The 20464-nt window shown below is 45.6% G+C and overlaps 1 protein-coding gene across 1 annotated transcript; it reads right to left on the bottom strand.

Moving 5' to 3' along the window:
- Positions 1 to 18148: 18148 nt before the first annotated feature.
- Positions 18149 to 20104, bottom strand: TCEANC (transcription elongation factor A N-terminal and central domain containing). The gene is given in 7 exon segments (XM_045472599.1): positions 18149 to 18355; positions 18358 to 18429; positions 18432 to 18534; positions 18537 to 18969; positions 18971 to 19105; positions 19107 to 19179; positions 20092 to 20104. Coding segments are annotated over 7 exon segments (1008 nt in total). The 3' UTR covers positions 18149 to 18176.
- Between the last annotated feature and the right edge of the window lie 360 nt (positions 20105 to 20464).

Below are 20464 nucleotides of genomic sequence, written 5' to 3'. Positions count from 1 at the left end.
CTCTCTCTCTCCCCTGCCCTTCTCGCCTGCTAGCATGCTTTCTCTCAAATAAAAATTTTTTAAAAATCTATTTTTTATCCATGCAGAATTTTTCCCCAAGGAAATATGAGCAAAGGTTTATAAAATACAAATCTGTTGAAAGTAGGTAGGGGAAAGAGATATTCATTATCTTATTTTAAACACAAAATAATGAAAACTACAAAAAGGGACACCTGGGTGGTTCAGTTGGTTGAGCATCTGACTTTGGCTCAGGTCATGATCTCACGGTTATGTGTCCAACTTTGGCTCAGGTCATGAATCTCTAAGTCCGTGAGCTCCAGCCCCGCGTCGGGCTCTGTGCTGATGGCTCGGAGCCTGGAACCTGCTTTGGATTCTGTGTCTCCCTCTCTCTCTGCCCCCCCCCCACCCCGCAGCTTGTTCTCTCTCAAAAAATAAATCAGTAAACATTTAAAAAATAAATAAAGTAAGCCTTGGGAAATCCAAGAGTTTTCAAAAAAAAAAAAAAAGTTCTAAGAAGGTTCTACAAGTTATTCATACGCTGTTTCAAAATGTAAGCAAGGCAGAGTGTAGCTTATACTCAGCACCTGAAGAATGAGTTACTTTTTCTGAAATAACTATTACTTAGACACTAGACAACTGACACTTAAGAATATTCATGCATTCTGGGGCACCAGGGTGGCTCAGTCAGTTGAGCGTCCAACTTTGGCTCAGGTCTTGATCTCAGGAGTTCGAGCCCCACAGTGGGCTTGCTGCTGTACAGAGCCCACTTCAGATCCTCTGCTCTGTCCCCCTCCCCCCCCCCCCCGCCCCTCTCCCACTCATGCTCTCTCTCTCTCAAAAAATAAACACTAAAAAAAAAAAGAATACTCACATTCTGGTCTCTCCCACCATTCACTTCTTTACCTAATTGATTGACAGTGCAACAGTAGGGTGGGTCAAAAGATTTTTCCCTGAAGGGCAAGTTTGGGGGATTTTTGTTGTTGGATGTGTGTGGTTGGCAAGCTGACACAAGTTAGATACATACGTGGTCTCTCTCTCTCTTGTTCCATGAACTTGTTTACTGATGAAAAACATTTAAAAGCTGACCTCATTTGGGGCACCTGGGTGGCTCAGTCGGTTGAGCGTCTGGCTTCAGCTCAGGTCATGATCTCACAGTTTGTGAGTTTGAGCCCCGCTTCGGGCTCTGTGCTGACGGCTCAGAGCCTGGAGCCTGTTTCGGATTCTGTGTCTCCTTCTCTCTCTGTTCCTCCCCCGCTTGTGCTCTGACTCTCTCTCTCTCTCTCTCTCAAAAATAAATAAACATTAGGGGCGCCTGGGTGGCGCAGTCGGTTAAGCGTCCGACTTCAGCCAGGTCACGATCTCGCGGTCCGTGAGTTCGAGCCCCGCGTCGGGCTCTGGGCTGATGGCTCAGAGCCTGGAGCCTGTTTCCGATTCTGTGTCTCCTTCTTCTCTCTCTGCCCCTCCCCCGTTCATGCTCTGTCTCTCTCTGTCCCAAGAGTGAATAAACGTTAAAAAAAAAAAAAATAAATAAATAAATAAATAAACATTAAAAAAAAAGTTGACCTCATTTGACTCACTTCATCTAATTAACATTTTTGTCTTTCTATTCTGTCAACATCCACTGTGTCATTCATGGAGGAAAAAGAGGTCAAGGCTGCTAAGCATTAATGATTTCTTTCATTAAATGACACCTACTTATTACTGTGAGCACTGCGAGTTAGTACCCCATTTCCAGCTGGAGTCTGAAAAAAAATCATCTCTGGAATCTCTGAAGAAAAACTATAAATAAGTGGGCCCCAGACTCAGGTATCATAAATATTGATGTAATTAAATCGACCATACTCCTCACATACAAGGAAAAACACAGAACTCAATGGTAGGCAATTTGACCATTACATGACGTATCTAAATAATCAGAAATTTTATATTTTCCCTAAACCATCACCAAAATAAGATATCTGTTCTCAATATTACATAGATGTACTTGTATAGCTGTACTAAGAAGAGAGAAAAGCATAAAAAGTCATTTGAAATCCATTATATTTGGCTTTAAATCAGAGGGAACATAAGCAACAACATACAATAAGTGAAAAAGAATATTATCAAATATTATATGAAGGAAAGAATCCCACTTTGGTGGAGGAAACATTTCTTATATAAGTTCAGTAAATATTCAAAGATTCATCTAATCATTATTTACTTATATTTATACATTTATATGATCCATACATTTTCAATATTCCAAACCAACGTCACACCCATCCTATTTGCCGAGAAACTAAATTCCGCATGTTTCTTACGCTAATGCAAACTTTTTATCCTGATCCTTAAGTCAGATCAAAAAATATGACAAAATACCAGAAATCTGATTTCTTCCCTGCTTAGCTTAAAAAGGAAGACTAAATCCAAAAACAAAGAGTAGCATCGTCCTTAATCTGTATATCGTCAGCGAGAAACTTTCAGAATTTGCGATCTTCAGATGGAAGCGATCAAGTGGAAAGTCTGATTCGCAGCCATGACGGAACGCATGTTCTTTCATGGGTCCCATGATTTCTGTATAGTGGTTGGTGTTCAACGGTTACCCGGGAATCAAGAGCCCCCAACATACTTCCTTCCATCGGCCTGCCCACTGTCAGAAGAGAGGGAGCAGAAGAGTCAGGAGCCAACACAACTGGCACGTTCCCAGTCTGTGGGTCACCACCACACCAGCCCAAACCCTTCCAATGCCCGCGGTATAGACACACATCTACTCCCTTCCCTTGGGTGGTTTTCAGATTTTGCAGGAAATGCAAAGTCATTTCATGCTAATACGTGGTGATTCGGCAAATAGGTAGAGAGGGCCCACGCTGCTCCAGGTGCTGAGAATACGACGGTGGGACAAGCTGCAGAAGAATTCCAGGGGTGTCCCCAAGCACCCCTGCATTTTCGCTGCTGTCTCCCAGCTGTGTTGACATCATATGAACTTACCTTCGTGACGAGAAGAGACATTCAATAAGCAACGAAACGAATGTGCAGTTACAAATTGGATTAAGGGCCTTGAAGGAAATAAACAAGGTGCAGTTGGTGGGAATGCAGGGGGATGGTATCAGAGGAGGCATGAAGGCGGTGACGTGTGCTGAGCCCTAAAGACAAGCAAACAGCAGTGGGAAGGGTGTGGACAGGTGATACTGGTTGAGAGAACAACAGTCTATTAAGAACCTAGAACACGGTAGCACTCATTACAACTCTAAAGAAAAGAGGCAAACTATTAGAAAATCTTCATAATTGATGGGAGAACCGAAATTAGAGTCGTTTCTCTAGCCACGCTTAGATCTGAAGTATTCTCTTAAAAAATATTAGGTGCATTTGGAATAGTGATCTTTCTCCACCACATTCTAAACATAGCTTCACTCAGGTAATTACAGATGGCAGAATGGAGCAGGCATTGCGATTCTGGAATGTAGGGGGGAATCTGATCCCTTTGCTGATTGCCTGATGAATGTGAGTCATAAATGAACTTTGCCTTTAAAGGCAGTAGAAGGGAAATTCCAGGGACACCATGGCTACATTATATAAAAAGTATATTTCTGTGTGTGTGTGTGTGTGTGCCTGTCTGTGTGTGTTTGTGGGTGTTTCTGCATATGAGTGTTTATTTAAAAAAAGAATGGCAAGCAACAAGGAAAATCAAAACAGTTGAATCACTGGGGCAGCAGGATTCTGGGTAATTTTTATTTAAATTTTGAATTCCATGTTACAGTACTTTTTTGAGCAATAAGTCGGATATTTGGGGGGGGGGGGCAAAGGGAGAGGAAAAGAGAATCTTACGCAGGCTCCATGCCCAGCGCAAGGAGGGGCTCGATCTCACAACCGTGAGGTCATGACCTGAGTGGAAATCAAGAGTGGGATGCTTAACCGACTGAGCCACCCGGGCACCCCAGGGAGCCAACTATTTTGTGAGTCTTTTCATTATGGAAGCTCTAAAGGCCAGATACTTAGATACTCGCTCTTCCAGAACCCTGGCAACAAGGATACAGGCATGAGACCCAAGGCCAATCAGATACTCTCTTTGAAGATCTGAATCTTAGGCAGGGAACACAGAGATGCTGGAAGAGTTCAAAGTTCATTCCGGCACGTGTAGTGGCGGCCTCTGGTATCTCGTGACCACAGATGGTGCCAGAGGTGATGATGCCAGGGGCAGCGCCTTCCGCCCAGCAGTGACAGCATCTTGATCAGGCCATTCGTGTTGTGGATTCTCATTGTTCCTGTCCACTGTCCAAACTCCATACTCCAGCCTTGCCTCTGAGAACTACTCCATATCTCCCTGAGAAGTCCCTTTTCTAAGTTAGAAGGATTTGATGTCTTTATTTGAAACCACAGTCGATACTTGAACAACATGGGGGTTAGGAGCACTGACTCCCATGCAGTCAAAAATCTGTATAAAACTCTGACTCCCCCAAAACTACTAACAGCCTACTGTGGTCAGAGGCCTTAGCCAATAGTATAAACAGTCAATTAACACATATTTTGTGTATGTATTATATACTGTACTCTTATAATAAAATCATACAATAAATATATATGTGTGTGTGTATACATATACTTAAAATCCACGTATAAATGGACCTGAGCAGTTCAAATCTGTGCTGTTCAAGGGTCAACTGTACAAACTCCGAGTGGTACAAAGTTAGAATGTATCTTATAGATCATCCAGTACAAATTTACCGTGATTCATAATATAAATTCAGGTAATTGGAATGATACCTCTCAACACTTTTGTATCGACCAGCTTAGGCTCAGCCATGCTGTGGTAAAAAAGATGACCTCCCCCACCCCCACCAACTCTCAGGGGCTTATTCTAGGTCACGCTCCCTCTGGACCCAAGCTGATGAACCTGAGCCAAAGGAGAAGCCCTTGTCAGATACAGTGCAGGTCTCATTGGTTGAGAGAAAAGAGACCACAATACTACAGCTGCTGGCTCTTAAAGCTTCTGCCTGGAAGTGACAGGCATCATTTCCACCCATGTGTCCTTGGCCAAAGCAAGTCGCGAATTAGGATATACAATCCTTCTAAAGGGAGGGACGGGATGCTGCAAGTCACGTGGCAAATCTGATGTCAGTAGTATGGTATTCTAGAACTGTCTCCCCGGGAAGGTCATCAAATACTTGAGCAATAACACAGTTTAACACAGCTCTTATGACTCAGGGCTTTGTGTGATCGATTTGGCAAGTTTCAAATGCCATAACATGAATGAAATAGATTTATTTCAAATAATTTGGTTTTGTTTTGTTTTTTTGTTTTTTTGTTTTTTGGATATTGGGTTTGAAACACTAACAATAGTCACGTTTGATCCACTTTATTAAAGTTAGATGCGGTCCTTCCAAAGTGTGGGGTGGCATATGTAGAACAGAAATACATATGAATGATTGAAATTCCACTCTAAGTAAAAACCTATTTTACAACATTGAATTAAGCCATCTACCACACTCGGAGTTAATCTTGGGGCTTTGAGGGATACAAACATCACTAAGATGGGCACAGGAATTTAATGGGCAGTTAGAGGAGGGGAAAAAAAAAACCATGCCCCCAAATAACATGAAGCAGTGAGAAAATAGAGGAGAGATAGGTTGGAGAGAATTCACGGGAGGAGCTAAGTGTGAAATCTCTCAGCCTAGAGATACAATGGAATTGTGTGAGGAACAGACCGCCTTATAGCAAACCACATAATTCTTTTTTTGGGAAGTCATAGATTGCAAATGCACAGTAATTTTATACCTCACGGTATGTGTGTTTGGAAGAAGGCATGCAGGGGAGAAAAAACTGATCCAACATGTGGCTAGGAATTCGTAACTTTGCTCCTTACTAAACAATGGCTACAAGTCTTTACTAAAGACAATGGTTGTAGTGATGAAATCAGACTGAACTCAACTTGGCCAATGACAGTAAGTAGGGGAAAATATCATTTCCCTTTTCTTAAAAAAAAAATCTTGTGACCTTTATCTTGTAGATAAGTGGGGTTTTTTTTTTTTTGTCTTTCAAATGTCAAGTTTTTTTTAAATGTTTATTTATTTCTGAGACAGAGAGAGACAAAGCATGAGTTGGGGAGGGGCAGAGAAAGGGGGAGACACAGAATCCGAAGCAGGCTCCAGGCTCCAAGCCGTCAGCACAGAGCCCGACGCAGGGCTCGAACTCACAAACCGCGAGATTATGACCTGAGCCGGAGTGGGTCACCCAACCGACTGAGCCACCCAGGCACCCTCAAAATGTCAAGTTTTAACATGTGATTACCAAAAATTACTGACATAAAAATGTGGAGAAGTGCAATTATGACAGATGTAAATGTTAATTTATTTATGTAAATTCAGTTAAAGCTGCACTTTAAATAAAGGCCAGTTCAGTTCCTTTGGTTAGTAAAATATGGTTTGCTTCTTGAGTTAAAAAACAAAACAAAACAAAAAACCCCCCAAAATACACATGTGAAACAAGTCAGACACAAAGTCACATATTACATGATTCCACTGATAGGAAATGTCCAGGGTAGGCAAATCCATAGAGACAGAAAGTAGATTAGTGGTTCCCAGGGCCTCGGCAGAGGGCAGAATGGGAACTGATTGCTAATGGGTTTAAGGTGTTTTTCGGGGGCGGTGATGGAAATGTTCTGGAATTAGATGATGGTGATGGTGGTACAATTTTGTGAATATACTAGAAACGAGTGAAAAAAAACCTCGTAAGTGGCAGATAGTGTTCATATAATGTGATTTGGGGATGATTATTTTCAAAGAGGCACTTTCAGAATTACTGACGTATATCTAGCCAAGCACGTTCTGTAATACAGACAAAAAATCAACAGCAACAAAATCACCAAACGACTTTTTCTTTTTTTTATTTTAGAGAGAGAGAGCGCATGTGAGCAGGGGAGAGGGGCAGAGCGAGAGGGGCAGAGGCAGAGAGAGAGAACCGTAAGTGGGCTCCATGCTGGGCACAGAGCATGACGCGGGGTTGATCCCACCACCCTGGGATCACGACCTGAGCCGAAATCAAGAGTTGGACGCTCAACCCACTGAGCCACCCAGGCGCCCCACAACTCTTTCAACTATGTTCCTTACCTAAGATTTGCAGGGTCTTCTGGGAACTAAAATGAACATACAGAACTTTTTTTTTTTTTATCTCCTTTTCCTTTTTTATTTCTGATGACAGTGCTATTGAACACTAAAATGGAAAACAACGTACAAAGAAGGCAACCGGACAATTATCTATTATCTACGGTGGCAGAGGACATAATGCAGTCAGATTCTAGATGTTTATAACAGCTTCACTGAGGTGCAATTTACATACAGCAAAGTTCACTCATCTTAAGTACACAATTCAATGATTTTTAGAGCGTCTGTGCAGAGTTTTCCAGGGTTGTGCAGCCATCACCGCAAACCAACTTTAAAATATTTTAAAGACCCCCATTAGCAGTCACTCCCCAGGCCAACCCCCAGCCCCCGGCCACTACGCATCTACCTCCGTCCTTACCGAGTTGCCTATTCATGTAACTGCATTTCATGTAACTGAAGTCACAGAAAGTGCGGTCTTTTATGACTGGCTTCTTGCACTTAGTAAACGTATGTTTTTGTTTTTGTTTTTTTTAATTTTTTTTTTCAACGTTTATTTATTTTTGGGACAGAGAGAGACAGAGCATGAACGGGGGAGGGGCAGAGAGAGAGGGAGACACAGAATCGGAAACAGGCTCCAGGCTCTGGGCCATCAGCCCAGAGCCTGACGCGGGGCTCGAACTCACGGACCGCGAGATCGTGACCTGGCTGAAGTCGGACGCTTAACTGACTGCGCCACCCAGGCGCCCCAGTAAATGTATGTTTTTAATGGACAGACCATCATTTGTCCATTCACCGGTTGATGAACAGCTGGGTTGTTACACTTTTTGCCTATCGTGAATGATGCGGCTGTGAACTCTCCCATACAAGTCTTTGTGGGGGCTTACGTTTTCATATCTCTTGCGTAGGTACCAAGGTGTGAAATTACTGGGTTGTATAGTAAAATTGCATTTAACTTCTTGAGAAACTGCCAAACTGTTTTCCAAAGTGGCTGCACCATTTTACATCCCCACCATCAAAGCACAGATTTCCGATCTCTCTACATCCTCGCCAACCCTCGTTATTTTCCAGTTTTTTGATTAGAGCCACCATAGCGGGCACAAAGTGGTGTCTCATGGCCGTCTTAATTGGCATTTTCCCATGACTAATGATGTTAAACATCTTTTCATGTGCTTATTGGACATGACTGTATCTCCTTTGATCTTCTTTGCTGGAATGTCTATTTAAATCTTTTGCCCATTTTTATTTTTATTTACTTATTTATTTTATTTATTTTTTGTAAAAAAAATTTTTTTAAGTGTTTATTTATTTTTGAGAGAGACAGAGACAGAATGCGAGTGGGTTGGGGCAGAGAGAGAGGGAGGCACAGAATCCGAAGCGGACTCCAGGCTCCGAGCTGTCAGCACAGAGCCTGACGCGGGGCTCGAACTCACGAGCTGTGAGATCATGACCTGAGCCTGAGTCAGACGCTCAAACAATTGAGCCACCAAGAGCCCCGGTTTTGCCCATTTAAAAAATTTGTTTGTTTGTTTATTTATTTATTTATTTTTAGAGAGGGTGTGAGTGAAGGAGAGGGGAGGAGGGAGAGAGAGAATTTATTTTTTTAGGTTTATTTATTTGAGAAAGAGAGAGGGAGAGGGAGAGAGAGAACATGCACATGCACAAGTGGGAGAAGAACAGGGGCTGGGTGGGGGGGTGGGGGGTGGGGAGAGAATCCCAAGCAGGCTCCACACTGTCAGGGTGAACCTGACGTGGGGCTCGATCCCACAACCCTGGGATCATGACCTGAGCCCAAATCAAGAGTTGGACGCTCAACCACCCAGGCGCCCCGAATCTTCTGCCTGTTTTTAAGTTGGCCTTCTTATTCTTTGGAATAGAGCCAATAGGATTTGCTGATTGATTGGAAGCTTAATACGAGAGAAAGAAAGGAGTCGGTCATCCCTGCCTGGTTTCTAGCTTAAGTTATGCAAGTGTGGAGTTGCTATTAAGTGGAGAAGTCGTGTTGGAGAGAAGGTCAGAAGCTTGAGTTTAGGGGCGCCCGCGTGGCTCAGTCGGTTGAGCGTCCGACTCTCGGTTTCAGCTCAGGTCGTGATCTCATGGTCTCTGTATCTCTCAAAAATAAATACATAAACTTAAAGAAAGATAGACAAAGTCTGAGACGCTTTAGACATCCAAGTAGGGTTCTCAAGGAGGCTGTTAGATTTGGGGGCCTGGAATTCAGAGGAGAGACACAAGCTGAACCATAAAGAGGGGGAGTCATTCGCACATAGACGGTACGGAATGAATGTAGATACAGAAGGTGTCCGATTAGGAAACTCTGGACACTCCAAAGTTAAGAGGTTAGGAAGGTCGCGAGGAACCAACAAACAACATTGAGACAGAGTGGCCGCAACCCACTGCCAGCCACGTGACAAGCGTGCCCGAGAAGGAAGCGAGAGGGTCGAGTGGGGCTGAGAGTTGTCCCCTGCATGTAGCAGTGCGGACGTTGGAGGTGGTTCGTGGCCAAGACGAGAGTTGAGAGACCCGTGTTAGCTAGAAACTCGGGCATCTCATCCCCAAGCAGAAGCCGGAAGGCGGAGTTCCCAGGCCCACTTGCTGCGGTCAGGAGAGCGCGCGCGCAGACTACAACACGCATTGTGAGGAGTCACCGAGGGCTTGGCGACAATGTACATTCCGATCCAACGGGTCTAAGCGGTTTGGTACTCGCTCCCAGGTCTGGCTGCGGCCGATGAGCCCAGGGCCTCACTGCGAGGCGGCGGGAGTGGCGCGCTGAATTCATCTGCAGTTTCTTCTCTGAATGCAGATCTAACCGGGCACGCGAATGGCACTGCTCTAAGATTTTCTGTGTTCTAGGGGCTTGATGTCACTGACACAGTGCAGCTCAGGTCTGTGGCCTGACAAGCGGGGAAGAAACGCAAGGAGCGATGATGGTGGGTGGAAACTTTAGCCCTGTTTGTTTTGTGAAAGCGGGAGGGGCCTTCTACGCACAAATGCAAAGGCTGGGGCCCAGCCAACTGCCTGGACAGAGGCTTCTCTCTCTCTCTCTCTCTCTCTCTCTCTCTCTCTCTCTCTCTCGTCAGTGCAAACTGGCAGGGGAGCCTCCCGCAAGGCCCCTTTGAGGAAGACTGCCATTATTTCTCCATTACACGCGGGAATATACTAAAGGTTCACAATGACTCGCTGAGATCAATATCCAAGAGAGGTCCTATGTCCATTCCCTCCCTCAGTTCGTTTGATTTTTGTCCAACAGCTTTATTTACTGAGATCTCAGTCACAGACCACACAGTTCGCCCGTGTCAAGTGCATAATTCGATGGTGCTTAGCATATTCGCAGTCGTGAACCATCACCACCGTCAATTTGTGAACATCCTCATCATCCTGGAAAGAAACCCCCAGGCCCTTTAGCCACCGGCTCGTTTTGAAATGATATTGAAATCCACTAACATGCCTGGAAACTTTCTGCTCAGCAACTTGTGAGATGTCACAAAGCTGGGGGGAGGGGGGAATGCATCTGTTGCATGAAAACAGAGCTGTAGAGATGGAAGTCCTCGGTGTGAGACGACACGACAGGCGAGAGCCCCCGGTGGACTCACACATGCCAACACACAAGCCACTTAAACCTGGGGGTTCTCTCCGGTCAGATGTGGGTGACCACCCCCTTCAGCTGGCCCCACAGACGCGCGCTTGGGTCCCCTGCCATGGGCCAGAGCCAAGTGGAGCAGGGCTTGCGTGGACAAGTTCTGCTATGCTGTGGTTGGGGACAGAAAACGGAAAATGGTTTGCAGCTCCGTCCTTACCGCTCTCGGTGCACGAGGCGGACCCGGCCGGAGGACCCCACCGGGCAAACTTGGAAACGTCTTGTTTCCATCCACAACGGTGAATTTAGCAAATTAGGATGCCATTTTGATGATTTCAAAGCAGCAGCTGGGGAGCTCTCTCGATGTTTGTTACACTTTTTGAAAGTGAACATCGTCTAAAAATAGTGAAGTGTTTGAATGGGCAATATTTTCTTTATTAATTAGATCTGTAACTTTCCCATGGCCGTTTTAGATTTTGTAAAAAATATGTGTCATCACAAAGATCATATGACTTCACTCATATGAGGACTTTAAGAGACAAAACAGATGAACATAAGGGAAGGGAAGCAAAAATAACAAAAACAGGGAGGGGGACAAAACAGAAGAGACTCTTAAATATGGAGAACACACTGAGGGTTACTGGAGGGGGTGTGGGAGGGGCGATGGGCTAACTGGGTAAGGGGCACTATAAGGAATCTACTCCTGAAATCATTGTTGCACCATATGCTAATTAACTTGGATGTAAATTAAAAAAAAAATGAATAAATAAAAGTAAATAAAAAATAAATTTTAAAAATCTTAAAAAATATGTGTCATCATTTGAAAAAGAGTAATGACTCCTATTTGTACCTTGTTGATATTTTAAAAGAAAGCAAGAATATGTCCAACAAATTTAATTCTTTTTTTAAAAAATTGTCCTGCAGGATGCTTGCAATAATTTAACAAAGGATAGAAAACAGCTTGGTTACTTTGTCATAATTGACTGTTATCTTTGTTATATAGTTTCCCTATGTTACACAGAGAATGAAGATATTAACGCCACTATATTTTAGAGGAAATGATAGTTGAAGCTGCATTTATACACTTATAGTCTTCAAATTAAAAAATATATATATAAACATATAAATGTCCCTTTAAAAGCTCCATGTTTTTCTGTTTTTTTTTTTTTTTTTAATGTTTATTTATTTTTGAGAGAGAAAGAGAATGCATGTGCACGAGCGGGGAAGGGGCAGAGAGAGAGGGAGACACAGAATCCGAAGCCGGCTCCAGGCTCCGAGCTGTCAGCCCAGAGCCCGATGCAGGGCTGGAACTCACGAACCCTGAGATCATGACCTGAGCCGAAGTCAGACACTTACCCTATTAAGCCACCCAGGTGCCCCTAAAAGCTATATGTTTTTCTGTTTTAAAATTTAAGTATTTTAAAAATCACTTGCTTTTCAGAAAGCCGGATAAGCCGCATGGACGCCACAAGGTTTGGGAAGGGTGCCGTGTCAGGAGCCCCAGCATGGGTGGCTGGTGCCCCCGGCTGATCTCTCCATCAGAGGGAGGGATGCACAGCACTGGAGCAAGGTGGAGTCTAGAAATCACACACTCTGGTCATTGAAAAAAACAAACCACAACTATAAAACAGTGGTACCTTGGGTGGAATTAACAGGAAGTCAGGATGTTTCTGGAAGCGAACGGATATGCAAGAAAAAAGCCCCCAAACAGCACCCTACCTGGTTTTGTCGCTGTGTGCCTCCTGCGCAAGTCACTTAATCTCTCTCTGCCTCAGTTTCCTCATCCCTAAAATGCCGGCAGGGTAGTCGTGAAGATGAAAGGAGATGCTGTATATAAAGGGCCAGGAATCTAGCAAATATGGTGATGGGATCCCCTTCCCTCTTCCTCTGCCTGGCTAACTTCATCTCCAGATTTACCCTAAGGGTCACAGCCTCCGCGAAGCCCTCCCTGATTCTTCCGGGTACCCTGCAGCCCTGCCGGGTCCGTCAGTCAGTCCATGCCCCGCTCCTGGCTCTGCAACTGGAAAATGATAGCCAGCTACATCACGCTGTGGCTCCCCGAGCCCTGGGTTGGCTCCTGATCGTCTCATTGCCCCCAGCACCCGGCAACGCAGCCCTGTGCAATCACTACTGCACAGCGTTTCCGATAACGTACAGCAACATCTCTGCAAACCTCATTTTCAAGAATCACGCCAAGGGGATTGCACGAAGCTGTCCTCCCCTCTCCTTTTGATTTGTGCGCTGTGCTGAAAGCAAGACGAACGCCTGCTATAATGTAGGTACATACAATAAATACCCCGGCGAGGTAGGAAAGTATTTTTGTAAACTCTTTTGCATCTACTGGGAAGTCATAAAGAAAGCGATCTGACCTGAGAGATGAAGCTGGGCCCCCGGCGGCGAAGGCAGCTGCCAGCTGCGGCTTCCTGGCTGGTGTTTAGAAATGGTAATAGCGCCGTGAAAGGGGCCTCTCAGCCGGGGAAGTGCTGGGGAAAGACACAGAGCCGCAATTGTATCCAACTTTTTTTATCTAAAAAAAGTAACAGGGACAAAAGGAGAGTGATGTGGGCCAAGTCCCAAAGAGCCCTTCCGCATTCAGGTGTAACAGCTGACGCTTCGGGCCCTTTGCAGGGACTCCCGGAACCGCGGCAACGAGATCCAGGCTCCACGCGCCGGGGGCTGCGTTTCCGTGCTGTTAGCTGATTTGTATTGCGGGCCCGCGCGGCTAGGGGATGTGGGGTGGGGTGGGTTGGAGCTGATGAAACGTCCATTTGCCAAACTGCCAACATAAGGAAGGAAGAGGGATCTTTTTTCTTCTACCCCCATCTAGGCTCTCGGCTGGGGCTCTGTGACAAAAGGCAGATTAACGAGAGGAAAGAAAGCGGTCACGTGTATGTAAGTTAAATTTTAACGGGACACAGGAGCCTTCGGAAGGAAAGGAAGCCCAAGACGCAGTTAAGCCGGTGGGATTTGTCTTCTGGGTTTGTTTTTTGTTTTTTGTTTGGTGTGCTTTTATACTCGGCCTGAGGAAGAGTGAAGCATCACGGAGAAACGGGATAGGACAGAAGGGCACGAGCTAAGGGGGAAACCTAGAAAGGCCTCTTCGTTCGGATTCCCCTCCGTGTCCCCGCCTCTGCTCTTGCCCGCTGAACCGGGAGGGCACCTTTCCCTGGAGGGTCTTGGGACCTGCCTCAGGGGAGAAGGGAGGGGCAGAGGGTCACTCAGATTCCTTCAGCTTATTCAATGCGCCAAGGTGCCGCATTTTGGAGTACCGCGTCCCGAACCCTGTCACCAAGGACTTAGTCCACTATAAAGATGCAGGGAGACCAGCCTTGGTGTTTGAAACCAGTTACACGACATTTGGACCATTGCTATGGCCACCTAACTGGGTGGTCTGCATCCCTTCTTGCTTCCCCCCCACCCATCTAACTTGATGAGGCACAGGGACCTTTCCCAAAGGCCATTCAAACGGTGTCACTACCAGCTCCCTGGCCTCAGTGGCTTCCCATTGGGCTGGGGAAAAAAACCAAAGTCCTTGTCGTGATTGACAAGGGCCTTAACAAACCCAATGGCTCTTAGACGTCACCTCTCATCCTTCTTCCTCTTGCCACGGCTCCTCAGCCCCGGTGGACTCCTGCTCTACCTGGTCTGTGTCAGCCGCCCCCCACCTCGGGGCCTCTGCACTTGCCGTTCCTGTAAACACGATTTCAAATTAAATGAAAGCTCCTTGGGGTGCCTGCGTGACTCACTCACTTAAGTGTCCGACGTTTGATTTCAGCTCAGGTCATGATCTCACGGTTTCTGAGTTCAAGCTCTGTGCTGACAGTGCGGAACCAGCTCGGGAGTCTCATCTCCCCCCCTCTCTCTGCCCTTCCCCCATGCACTCTCTCTCCCTCAAAAATAAACATAAAAAGGGGCGCCTGGGTGGCGCAGTCGGTTAAGCGTCCGACTTCAGCCAGGTCACTATCTCGCGGTCCATGAGTTCGAGCCCCGCGTCGGGCTCTGGGCTGATGGCTCGGAGCCTGGAGTCTGTTTCCGATTCTGTGTCTCCCTCTCTCTCTGCCCCTCCCCCGTTCATGCTCTGTCTCTCTCTGTCCCAAAAATAAATAAATGTTGAAAAAAAAAATTTTTTTTTAAATAAAAATAAAAAAAAAAACATAAAAAAATAAATGAAAGCTCCTTTCTCCCACGAGCAATTTTAAAGAAAAACACTTTTTTTTTTTTTTTTTTTAGCGGCTAAGACAGAGAATGTGAAGGAATGATTGTACTTTAAAATGTAATGCTGGGGGCGCCTGGGTGGCGCAGTCGGTTAAGCATCCGACTTCAGCCAGGTCACGATCTCGTGGTCCGTGAGTTCGAGCCCCGCGTCGGGCTCTGGGCTGATGGCTCAGAGCCTGGAGCCTGTTTCCGATTCTGTGTCTCCCTCTCTCTCTGCCCCTCCCCCGTTCATGCTCTGTCTCTCTCTGTCCCAAAAATAAATAAACGTTGAAAAAAAAAATTAAAAAAAAAAAAATAAAATGTAATGCTGTCTCATTGGCTAAAAGAAAAAAACCCACATTACAAAGTTGATAGGAAATGAGAAAGACTACCCAGATTTTTACATGTTAGGGGAGTAAAGGAATTGCCATTTCAAATGCTTCTGTCTGCAAATTAAGTTTGCACAATTCCAGTACAAAAAAAACCCCAAAAAACCGCACACAAAAAACAAACACGGCACGAACACTTGGTTTTCATGTGATGTGCTCTTTTATAACCGCTGAATAGTTTTTAAGATCACTCCAAGTCACATGAAACCAGTTTGTGAAACTTGAAATTTTGGGCGACTCTGCAAGTTTCTCTTTATAAGACTAGCATGTTACATCACAACGAACATTCCTGGGTAGCCACAGGGAGAAAAGGTATCAAAATAGAATTCCTACGTGGTGGCCTCAAGCCATTTGAAGACACAAACATATTTGAGTTTTATGCACATTTGGGGGAATTCCGGCAGGAGGCAGGTAAGCTGTATGTGTGGTTAGGCCTTCAAAGCTCTGGTTCAGAAGTTAGGAGCGGTGGGGGAAAGAACTGGTGAAAATACGTAGGCTTGGAGAGAACTTACAAGTGAACTTATTAAAAGTGTAACCATTGGGGCGCCTGGGTGGCTCAGTTGGTTAAGCGTCCGACTCTTGGTTTTGGCTCAGGTCATGATCTCAGTTTGCGAGTTCGAGTCCTGCAGAGGGCTCTGCACTGACAGCGTGGAGCCTGCTTGGGATTCGTTCTCTCTCTCTCTCAAGAAAAAAACTGTAACCATTAATGCCCTCTAAGTTCTTAAAAGAGAACACAACCAGCTGTAATCATACGGAAGGCAGGTTGTGCTGAAAGGATTGCACAGACTGCTTAAACACTGCAAAAAAAAGCCTTAAAGAACTGACTTCCTCTTCATGATTCATTCATTCGAGAAATATTGGTAGATCCAAAGGCTGAGGCAATGGACTGCCTCTGACACATGAAGGCCTGTTTTTACATAAGCAGAATTGGAATTTCAGACCTAACAGGGTTCAAAATATGTGGTCCCCAGATACGCCATGCTGGCATAAGGATCATTCTGCGCTGAGAGCGAAAGAGAAAAGGCAGACACGGAATGAGCTCTCCGCCTTCCACCTACCTGCCTGAAAGGAGAACATAAAAGCCCCTTGTGAACCCTCTACCAGGAAGGAGGTAACAATCTTATCGCTGGAGACGGGATGGCACGGAGAAGAGTCTACACAAACAAACCTTCCTAAATAAACATTATCTTCCGTCAGCACCCCCGTATTTTACCCTCCCACAGTTTGCTGCCCCTAAAAGCCTAAAGCCCTTTTCCTTTGTCTCATTTCTCTACAAACGTACACTTCTTTAAGGTTCTACTATACAAGGCCAAGTTCTAACTACCCCTTTGAGTTCTTCATCACTGAGTTTCTCCTGCATGTATTACGCTGCACATGTTAATAAGCTGTTTTTCTCGTTACTCTGTCTTTGGTCATGCTAAATTGCAGAGTCCCACCTATACAGCCTAGGAGAGCTTTTTTCCTCCCTACAGATCTTTTTTTTTTTTTTTTTTTTTTTTCCCCAGTAGGCTTCATGCCCAGCACGGAACCCAACTCACAAACCTGAGATCAAGACCTGAGCTGGGATCAAGAGTTGGACGCTTAACTGACTGAGCCACCCAGGCGCCTCCAGCTCCTCCAGATCTAAACTCACACGGCCTTGAGAACATGAAGGCTAACAACAGAAACCAAATTTTATAAACGGTTTATAGACTCTTGAGAACTTGTGCAAAAAACCCCCCACAAAAAACAAAACACACACACACACACACACACACACACACACACACCCCTCCTCTAAGCAAGAGGACTTGAAACAAAATTCTAACTGTGGGATTAGTTACAGGATAACTTTCATGGTTCAAGGGAGAGACCAGTAATGTGAGAAAAGACAGGGAACAGTAACAAAGCTCTAGCTGTCCAATGTTAGGGCCTAAAGACACATCTCCAGGAATACATTTCTCAGAAGTTAATGGTGAGACGGTCTTGGACAGTGAATTTGGAAGGCCAATGTGGGAGCAGTTTGAGTTGGGCTAGTTAAGGTTGCATGGCTCGGCCAAGTCACAGCACCTCCGTGGACCTGTTTCTTCATCTATAAAGTGTATAGTGACATTCTTGTCTGAGAGCCGTGAGACAATCAAGTGAGAGCCTGTGTGTGAATAGTTCTCAACTCTGCATCTTAAAATAACTTGAGGAATTAAAAAAGAAATACTAATGGGGCACCTGGGTGGCTCAGTCAGTTGAGCGTCCCAACTTCGGCTCAGCTCATGATCTCATGGTTCGTGGGTTCGAGCCCCACGTCGGGCTCTGTGCTGACAGCTCAGAGCCTGGGGCCTGTTTCAGATTCTGGGTCTCCCTCTCTCTCTCTGCCCCTCCCCCGCTTGCACTCTCTCAAAAATAGATGAAAATGTTAAAAAAAATTTTTTAAAGAAATGCTGATGCCTGGGTCAGATCCCATGCATTCAGATTTCATTGTTCTAGGGAGGGCCCTGAGCACCAGTGGGTTTTCAAAGCTCCCCAGATGATTCTCCTATGCAGCCACTGCCGAGAACTATATGCCTACTGCGAAAGCAGCACTTCTCAAACTACCCTGAACAGGACTGCTCCGGGATCCTGCCGAAATGCAGAGTCAGACTCAGCAGCACGAGGCCTAGGACTCTGCATTTCTAACAGGCTCTAGGGTGTGCTGAGCTGCTCTCAACCACGCTCTTGAGTCCAGCAAAGTACTAAGTGGCCACAAAGCACAGGGCCAACAGTCATCCACTCTCTCCCCAAACTGTCAACTTTTAGCGATGGTGGTGTGAGCCTCAACGAATGACTTTCCTTCTTTCTTCTTAGGGTTGTTTTGAGAATAGTGTGTACAAGATTTTAAGACCAAGCATAAAAGGGTGGTACCAAAAAAAAAAAAAAAAAAAAAAAAAAGGCATCACTCCGGCTCTTTGTGAAGAGAACATTTATTTGCAATTACAGGCACACCCACCTGCTGTGGTACCACTGCTCCCCACACGCGTTACAGATCACACAGGTCATCGTGTCTTCGTCTGGATTTGAGTTCCGCACCCAGCCTGGAAGGAAAAGTGCTCCTCTGGTGACTACGGTGACCTTGCAACTGAACTTCTCACAGCTTCCGCATTTTATTTTGTCTGTGTGCCCCCCACCACTCGGGGAAAGTGGTGTTCCTGGATGCGAGATTCCGTGTATGCGGCTCTCAACTGCTCAGGCCCTCGTGTGCCATTTCCAGGACAGTCGTTTCGGCAAATTCTCTCGGCGACATGGTCCCAGAGAGCGAGCTTTGTTGTAAGTGAGAATTTTGGGGGGGGGGGGGTTCTTCAGATTGGCGACTTTGCTTCTAACACAAGTTTTGTATTTTTTGAGGTTCTTTAAATAGAGAGTAAGAATGTCTCTTGCGAAGTTGTGCCACATGTCGGCTTTGGGCTGCTGGTCCATGGAAGAACTCGTTAAAGCTTCATAAAGCTCTGTGCCTTTAGCTCTCACAGGTACTGTGGGATCCGGCAACTCACTGGACTGCTCATCAGCGGATTGAGGGGCACCGCCCGTGAAATGCTTTTTCTCAGGTTCCACTGGACTAGTGCTGTTTTCAGGCGCAATCATTTCAATGGCTTCTGCAACATCGTGGCATGATGAATGAGAACCGGAGCCACCCCGTACCTCACCCCGACTTGGGTCATGAGAAAGTCCTGGCTTTTCTTCATTTCCGCCCGTAGGGAATGATTTCGGGCTGTCCGTTGAAGCGGAGGTCCTTATAGACAGCTTTCCATTCTGACAACAGACGCTTGGCTTTCTTTTTCCAAGCCACCGTGGGGCAATTTTTGAGGACTCCGTACACGGCCCTGACCACAACGGTTCCCTGGAGGTGCTCTTGAGTCACACGAAGTTTCTGGCTCAGTAACGTGGTTGCCAAGATCCTCAAAATTCCTTCTAGACATCGAATGCTCAATAAGGGAAGCTGTGGTTCTCGTCAGACATCTTTACAGCAGCAAAGAAAAAGGAAGGTTCCATTTTTTTTAGGCTTGTGCTTGCCAATCGCAGCGACCTAATAGCAGCACAGCACTTTCTGCCAGTTACCTGTGTGTTTTCTGAGTTATGTAACAAAAAGGGGTGTGACATGTTAGAAAACGGCATCTGCAATGTGCTATCGTTGCAGTTTCAAAAGTCTGAGTCCCCGTAGCGGGGGAAAAAAAAAGCAGCAATGCAACCAGCTTCTGCATTCCGTCACTTAAAAGAAGCTTGCTGGAAGAACTCTAGAACTTTGTCTATCTCAAGTTGGACAAATCCATGATCTTTGCGGATCCGGATTGGCCAACTGCTTTGGATGGGATTTGGCGGTCCTGTTGGGCATGAAATCATGCCAGTGTCAGCATCAACAGGGAAGTCTGCGCAAGGCGGGACCATTTCCCCCCCTCTTCAGCCACATCACTGAACTACTTGCTGATTTTATCATCTTTAAGTGGTACTGTTCTGAATATGAAAGAATGAGAAACAGAACAATAAGGGGATGCTGTTTAGACGTCCCAAGGACATCTGAAGAAATCGTGAGATAGCACAGGTTGGGAGGCAGCCACAGACAGGCCCGGTGGACCCCCAGGGTCAAAAGGCACTGTGCTGACAACCGAGTCCTCTGAACAACAGGGTAAGGGTTCAGACTAAGCAATCTGGACAAGTGATGACTTTGGACCAAACCAGTCCCCAGGCCAGTTTGGTTCCATTAATTTTGTAACTTCGAGGTGCAAAAAGTTGCTTGATGATTGTATCTGTGTGAACCTCATCCGGGGCAGGCAAATGTTTCCTTTATCTAACCAGTCCATTTTTCTCTCCACGTAAGGTACATAACCTTGCTACCTAATACCTTTGGACCTACATCTGCCCATCATGTCTACACGTAGACATATGCATCTTGATGGTAGGGACCTGTCTCAAAAGAAACTCATGGGCTTCCATTTCACAGGACCTGATATTAAATGCCCATCACTAAGCACACAGGCTGACACTAGAGTGCAGAGAGAAACCATCCGACAAGTTCTGTAAAATGCAACGTCCTTGTCAGTGATTCGACTTCTGCAAGTTTACATTAGGGAAACGAGAGATGGGGAAGGTGTGTATGTAAGAATGTTGTCAAACTTCAGACAAACTAGAAGGTCTCAAATGGTTAAAGTTGCATGCAGATGTTCACAGCAGCACTATTCTTAATAACCCCCAATTGGAAACAACCCAAATGCCTGCCAACTGATGGA

The sequence above is a fragment of the Leopardus geoffroyi genome, chromosome X, assembly GCF_018350155.1.
Source record: "Leopardus geoffroyi isolate Oge1 chromosome X, O.geoffroyi_Oge1_pat1.0, whole genome shotgun sequence".
NCBI lineage: Eukaryota > Metazoa > Chordata > Mammalia > Carnivora > Felidae > Leopardus > Leopardus geoffroyi.
The sequence above is the reverse complement of the archived record's forward strand: the minus strand, read 5'-3'. Positions and strand labels throughout refer to the sequence as shown.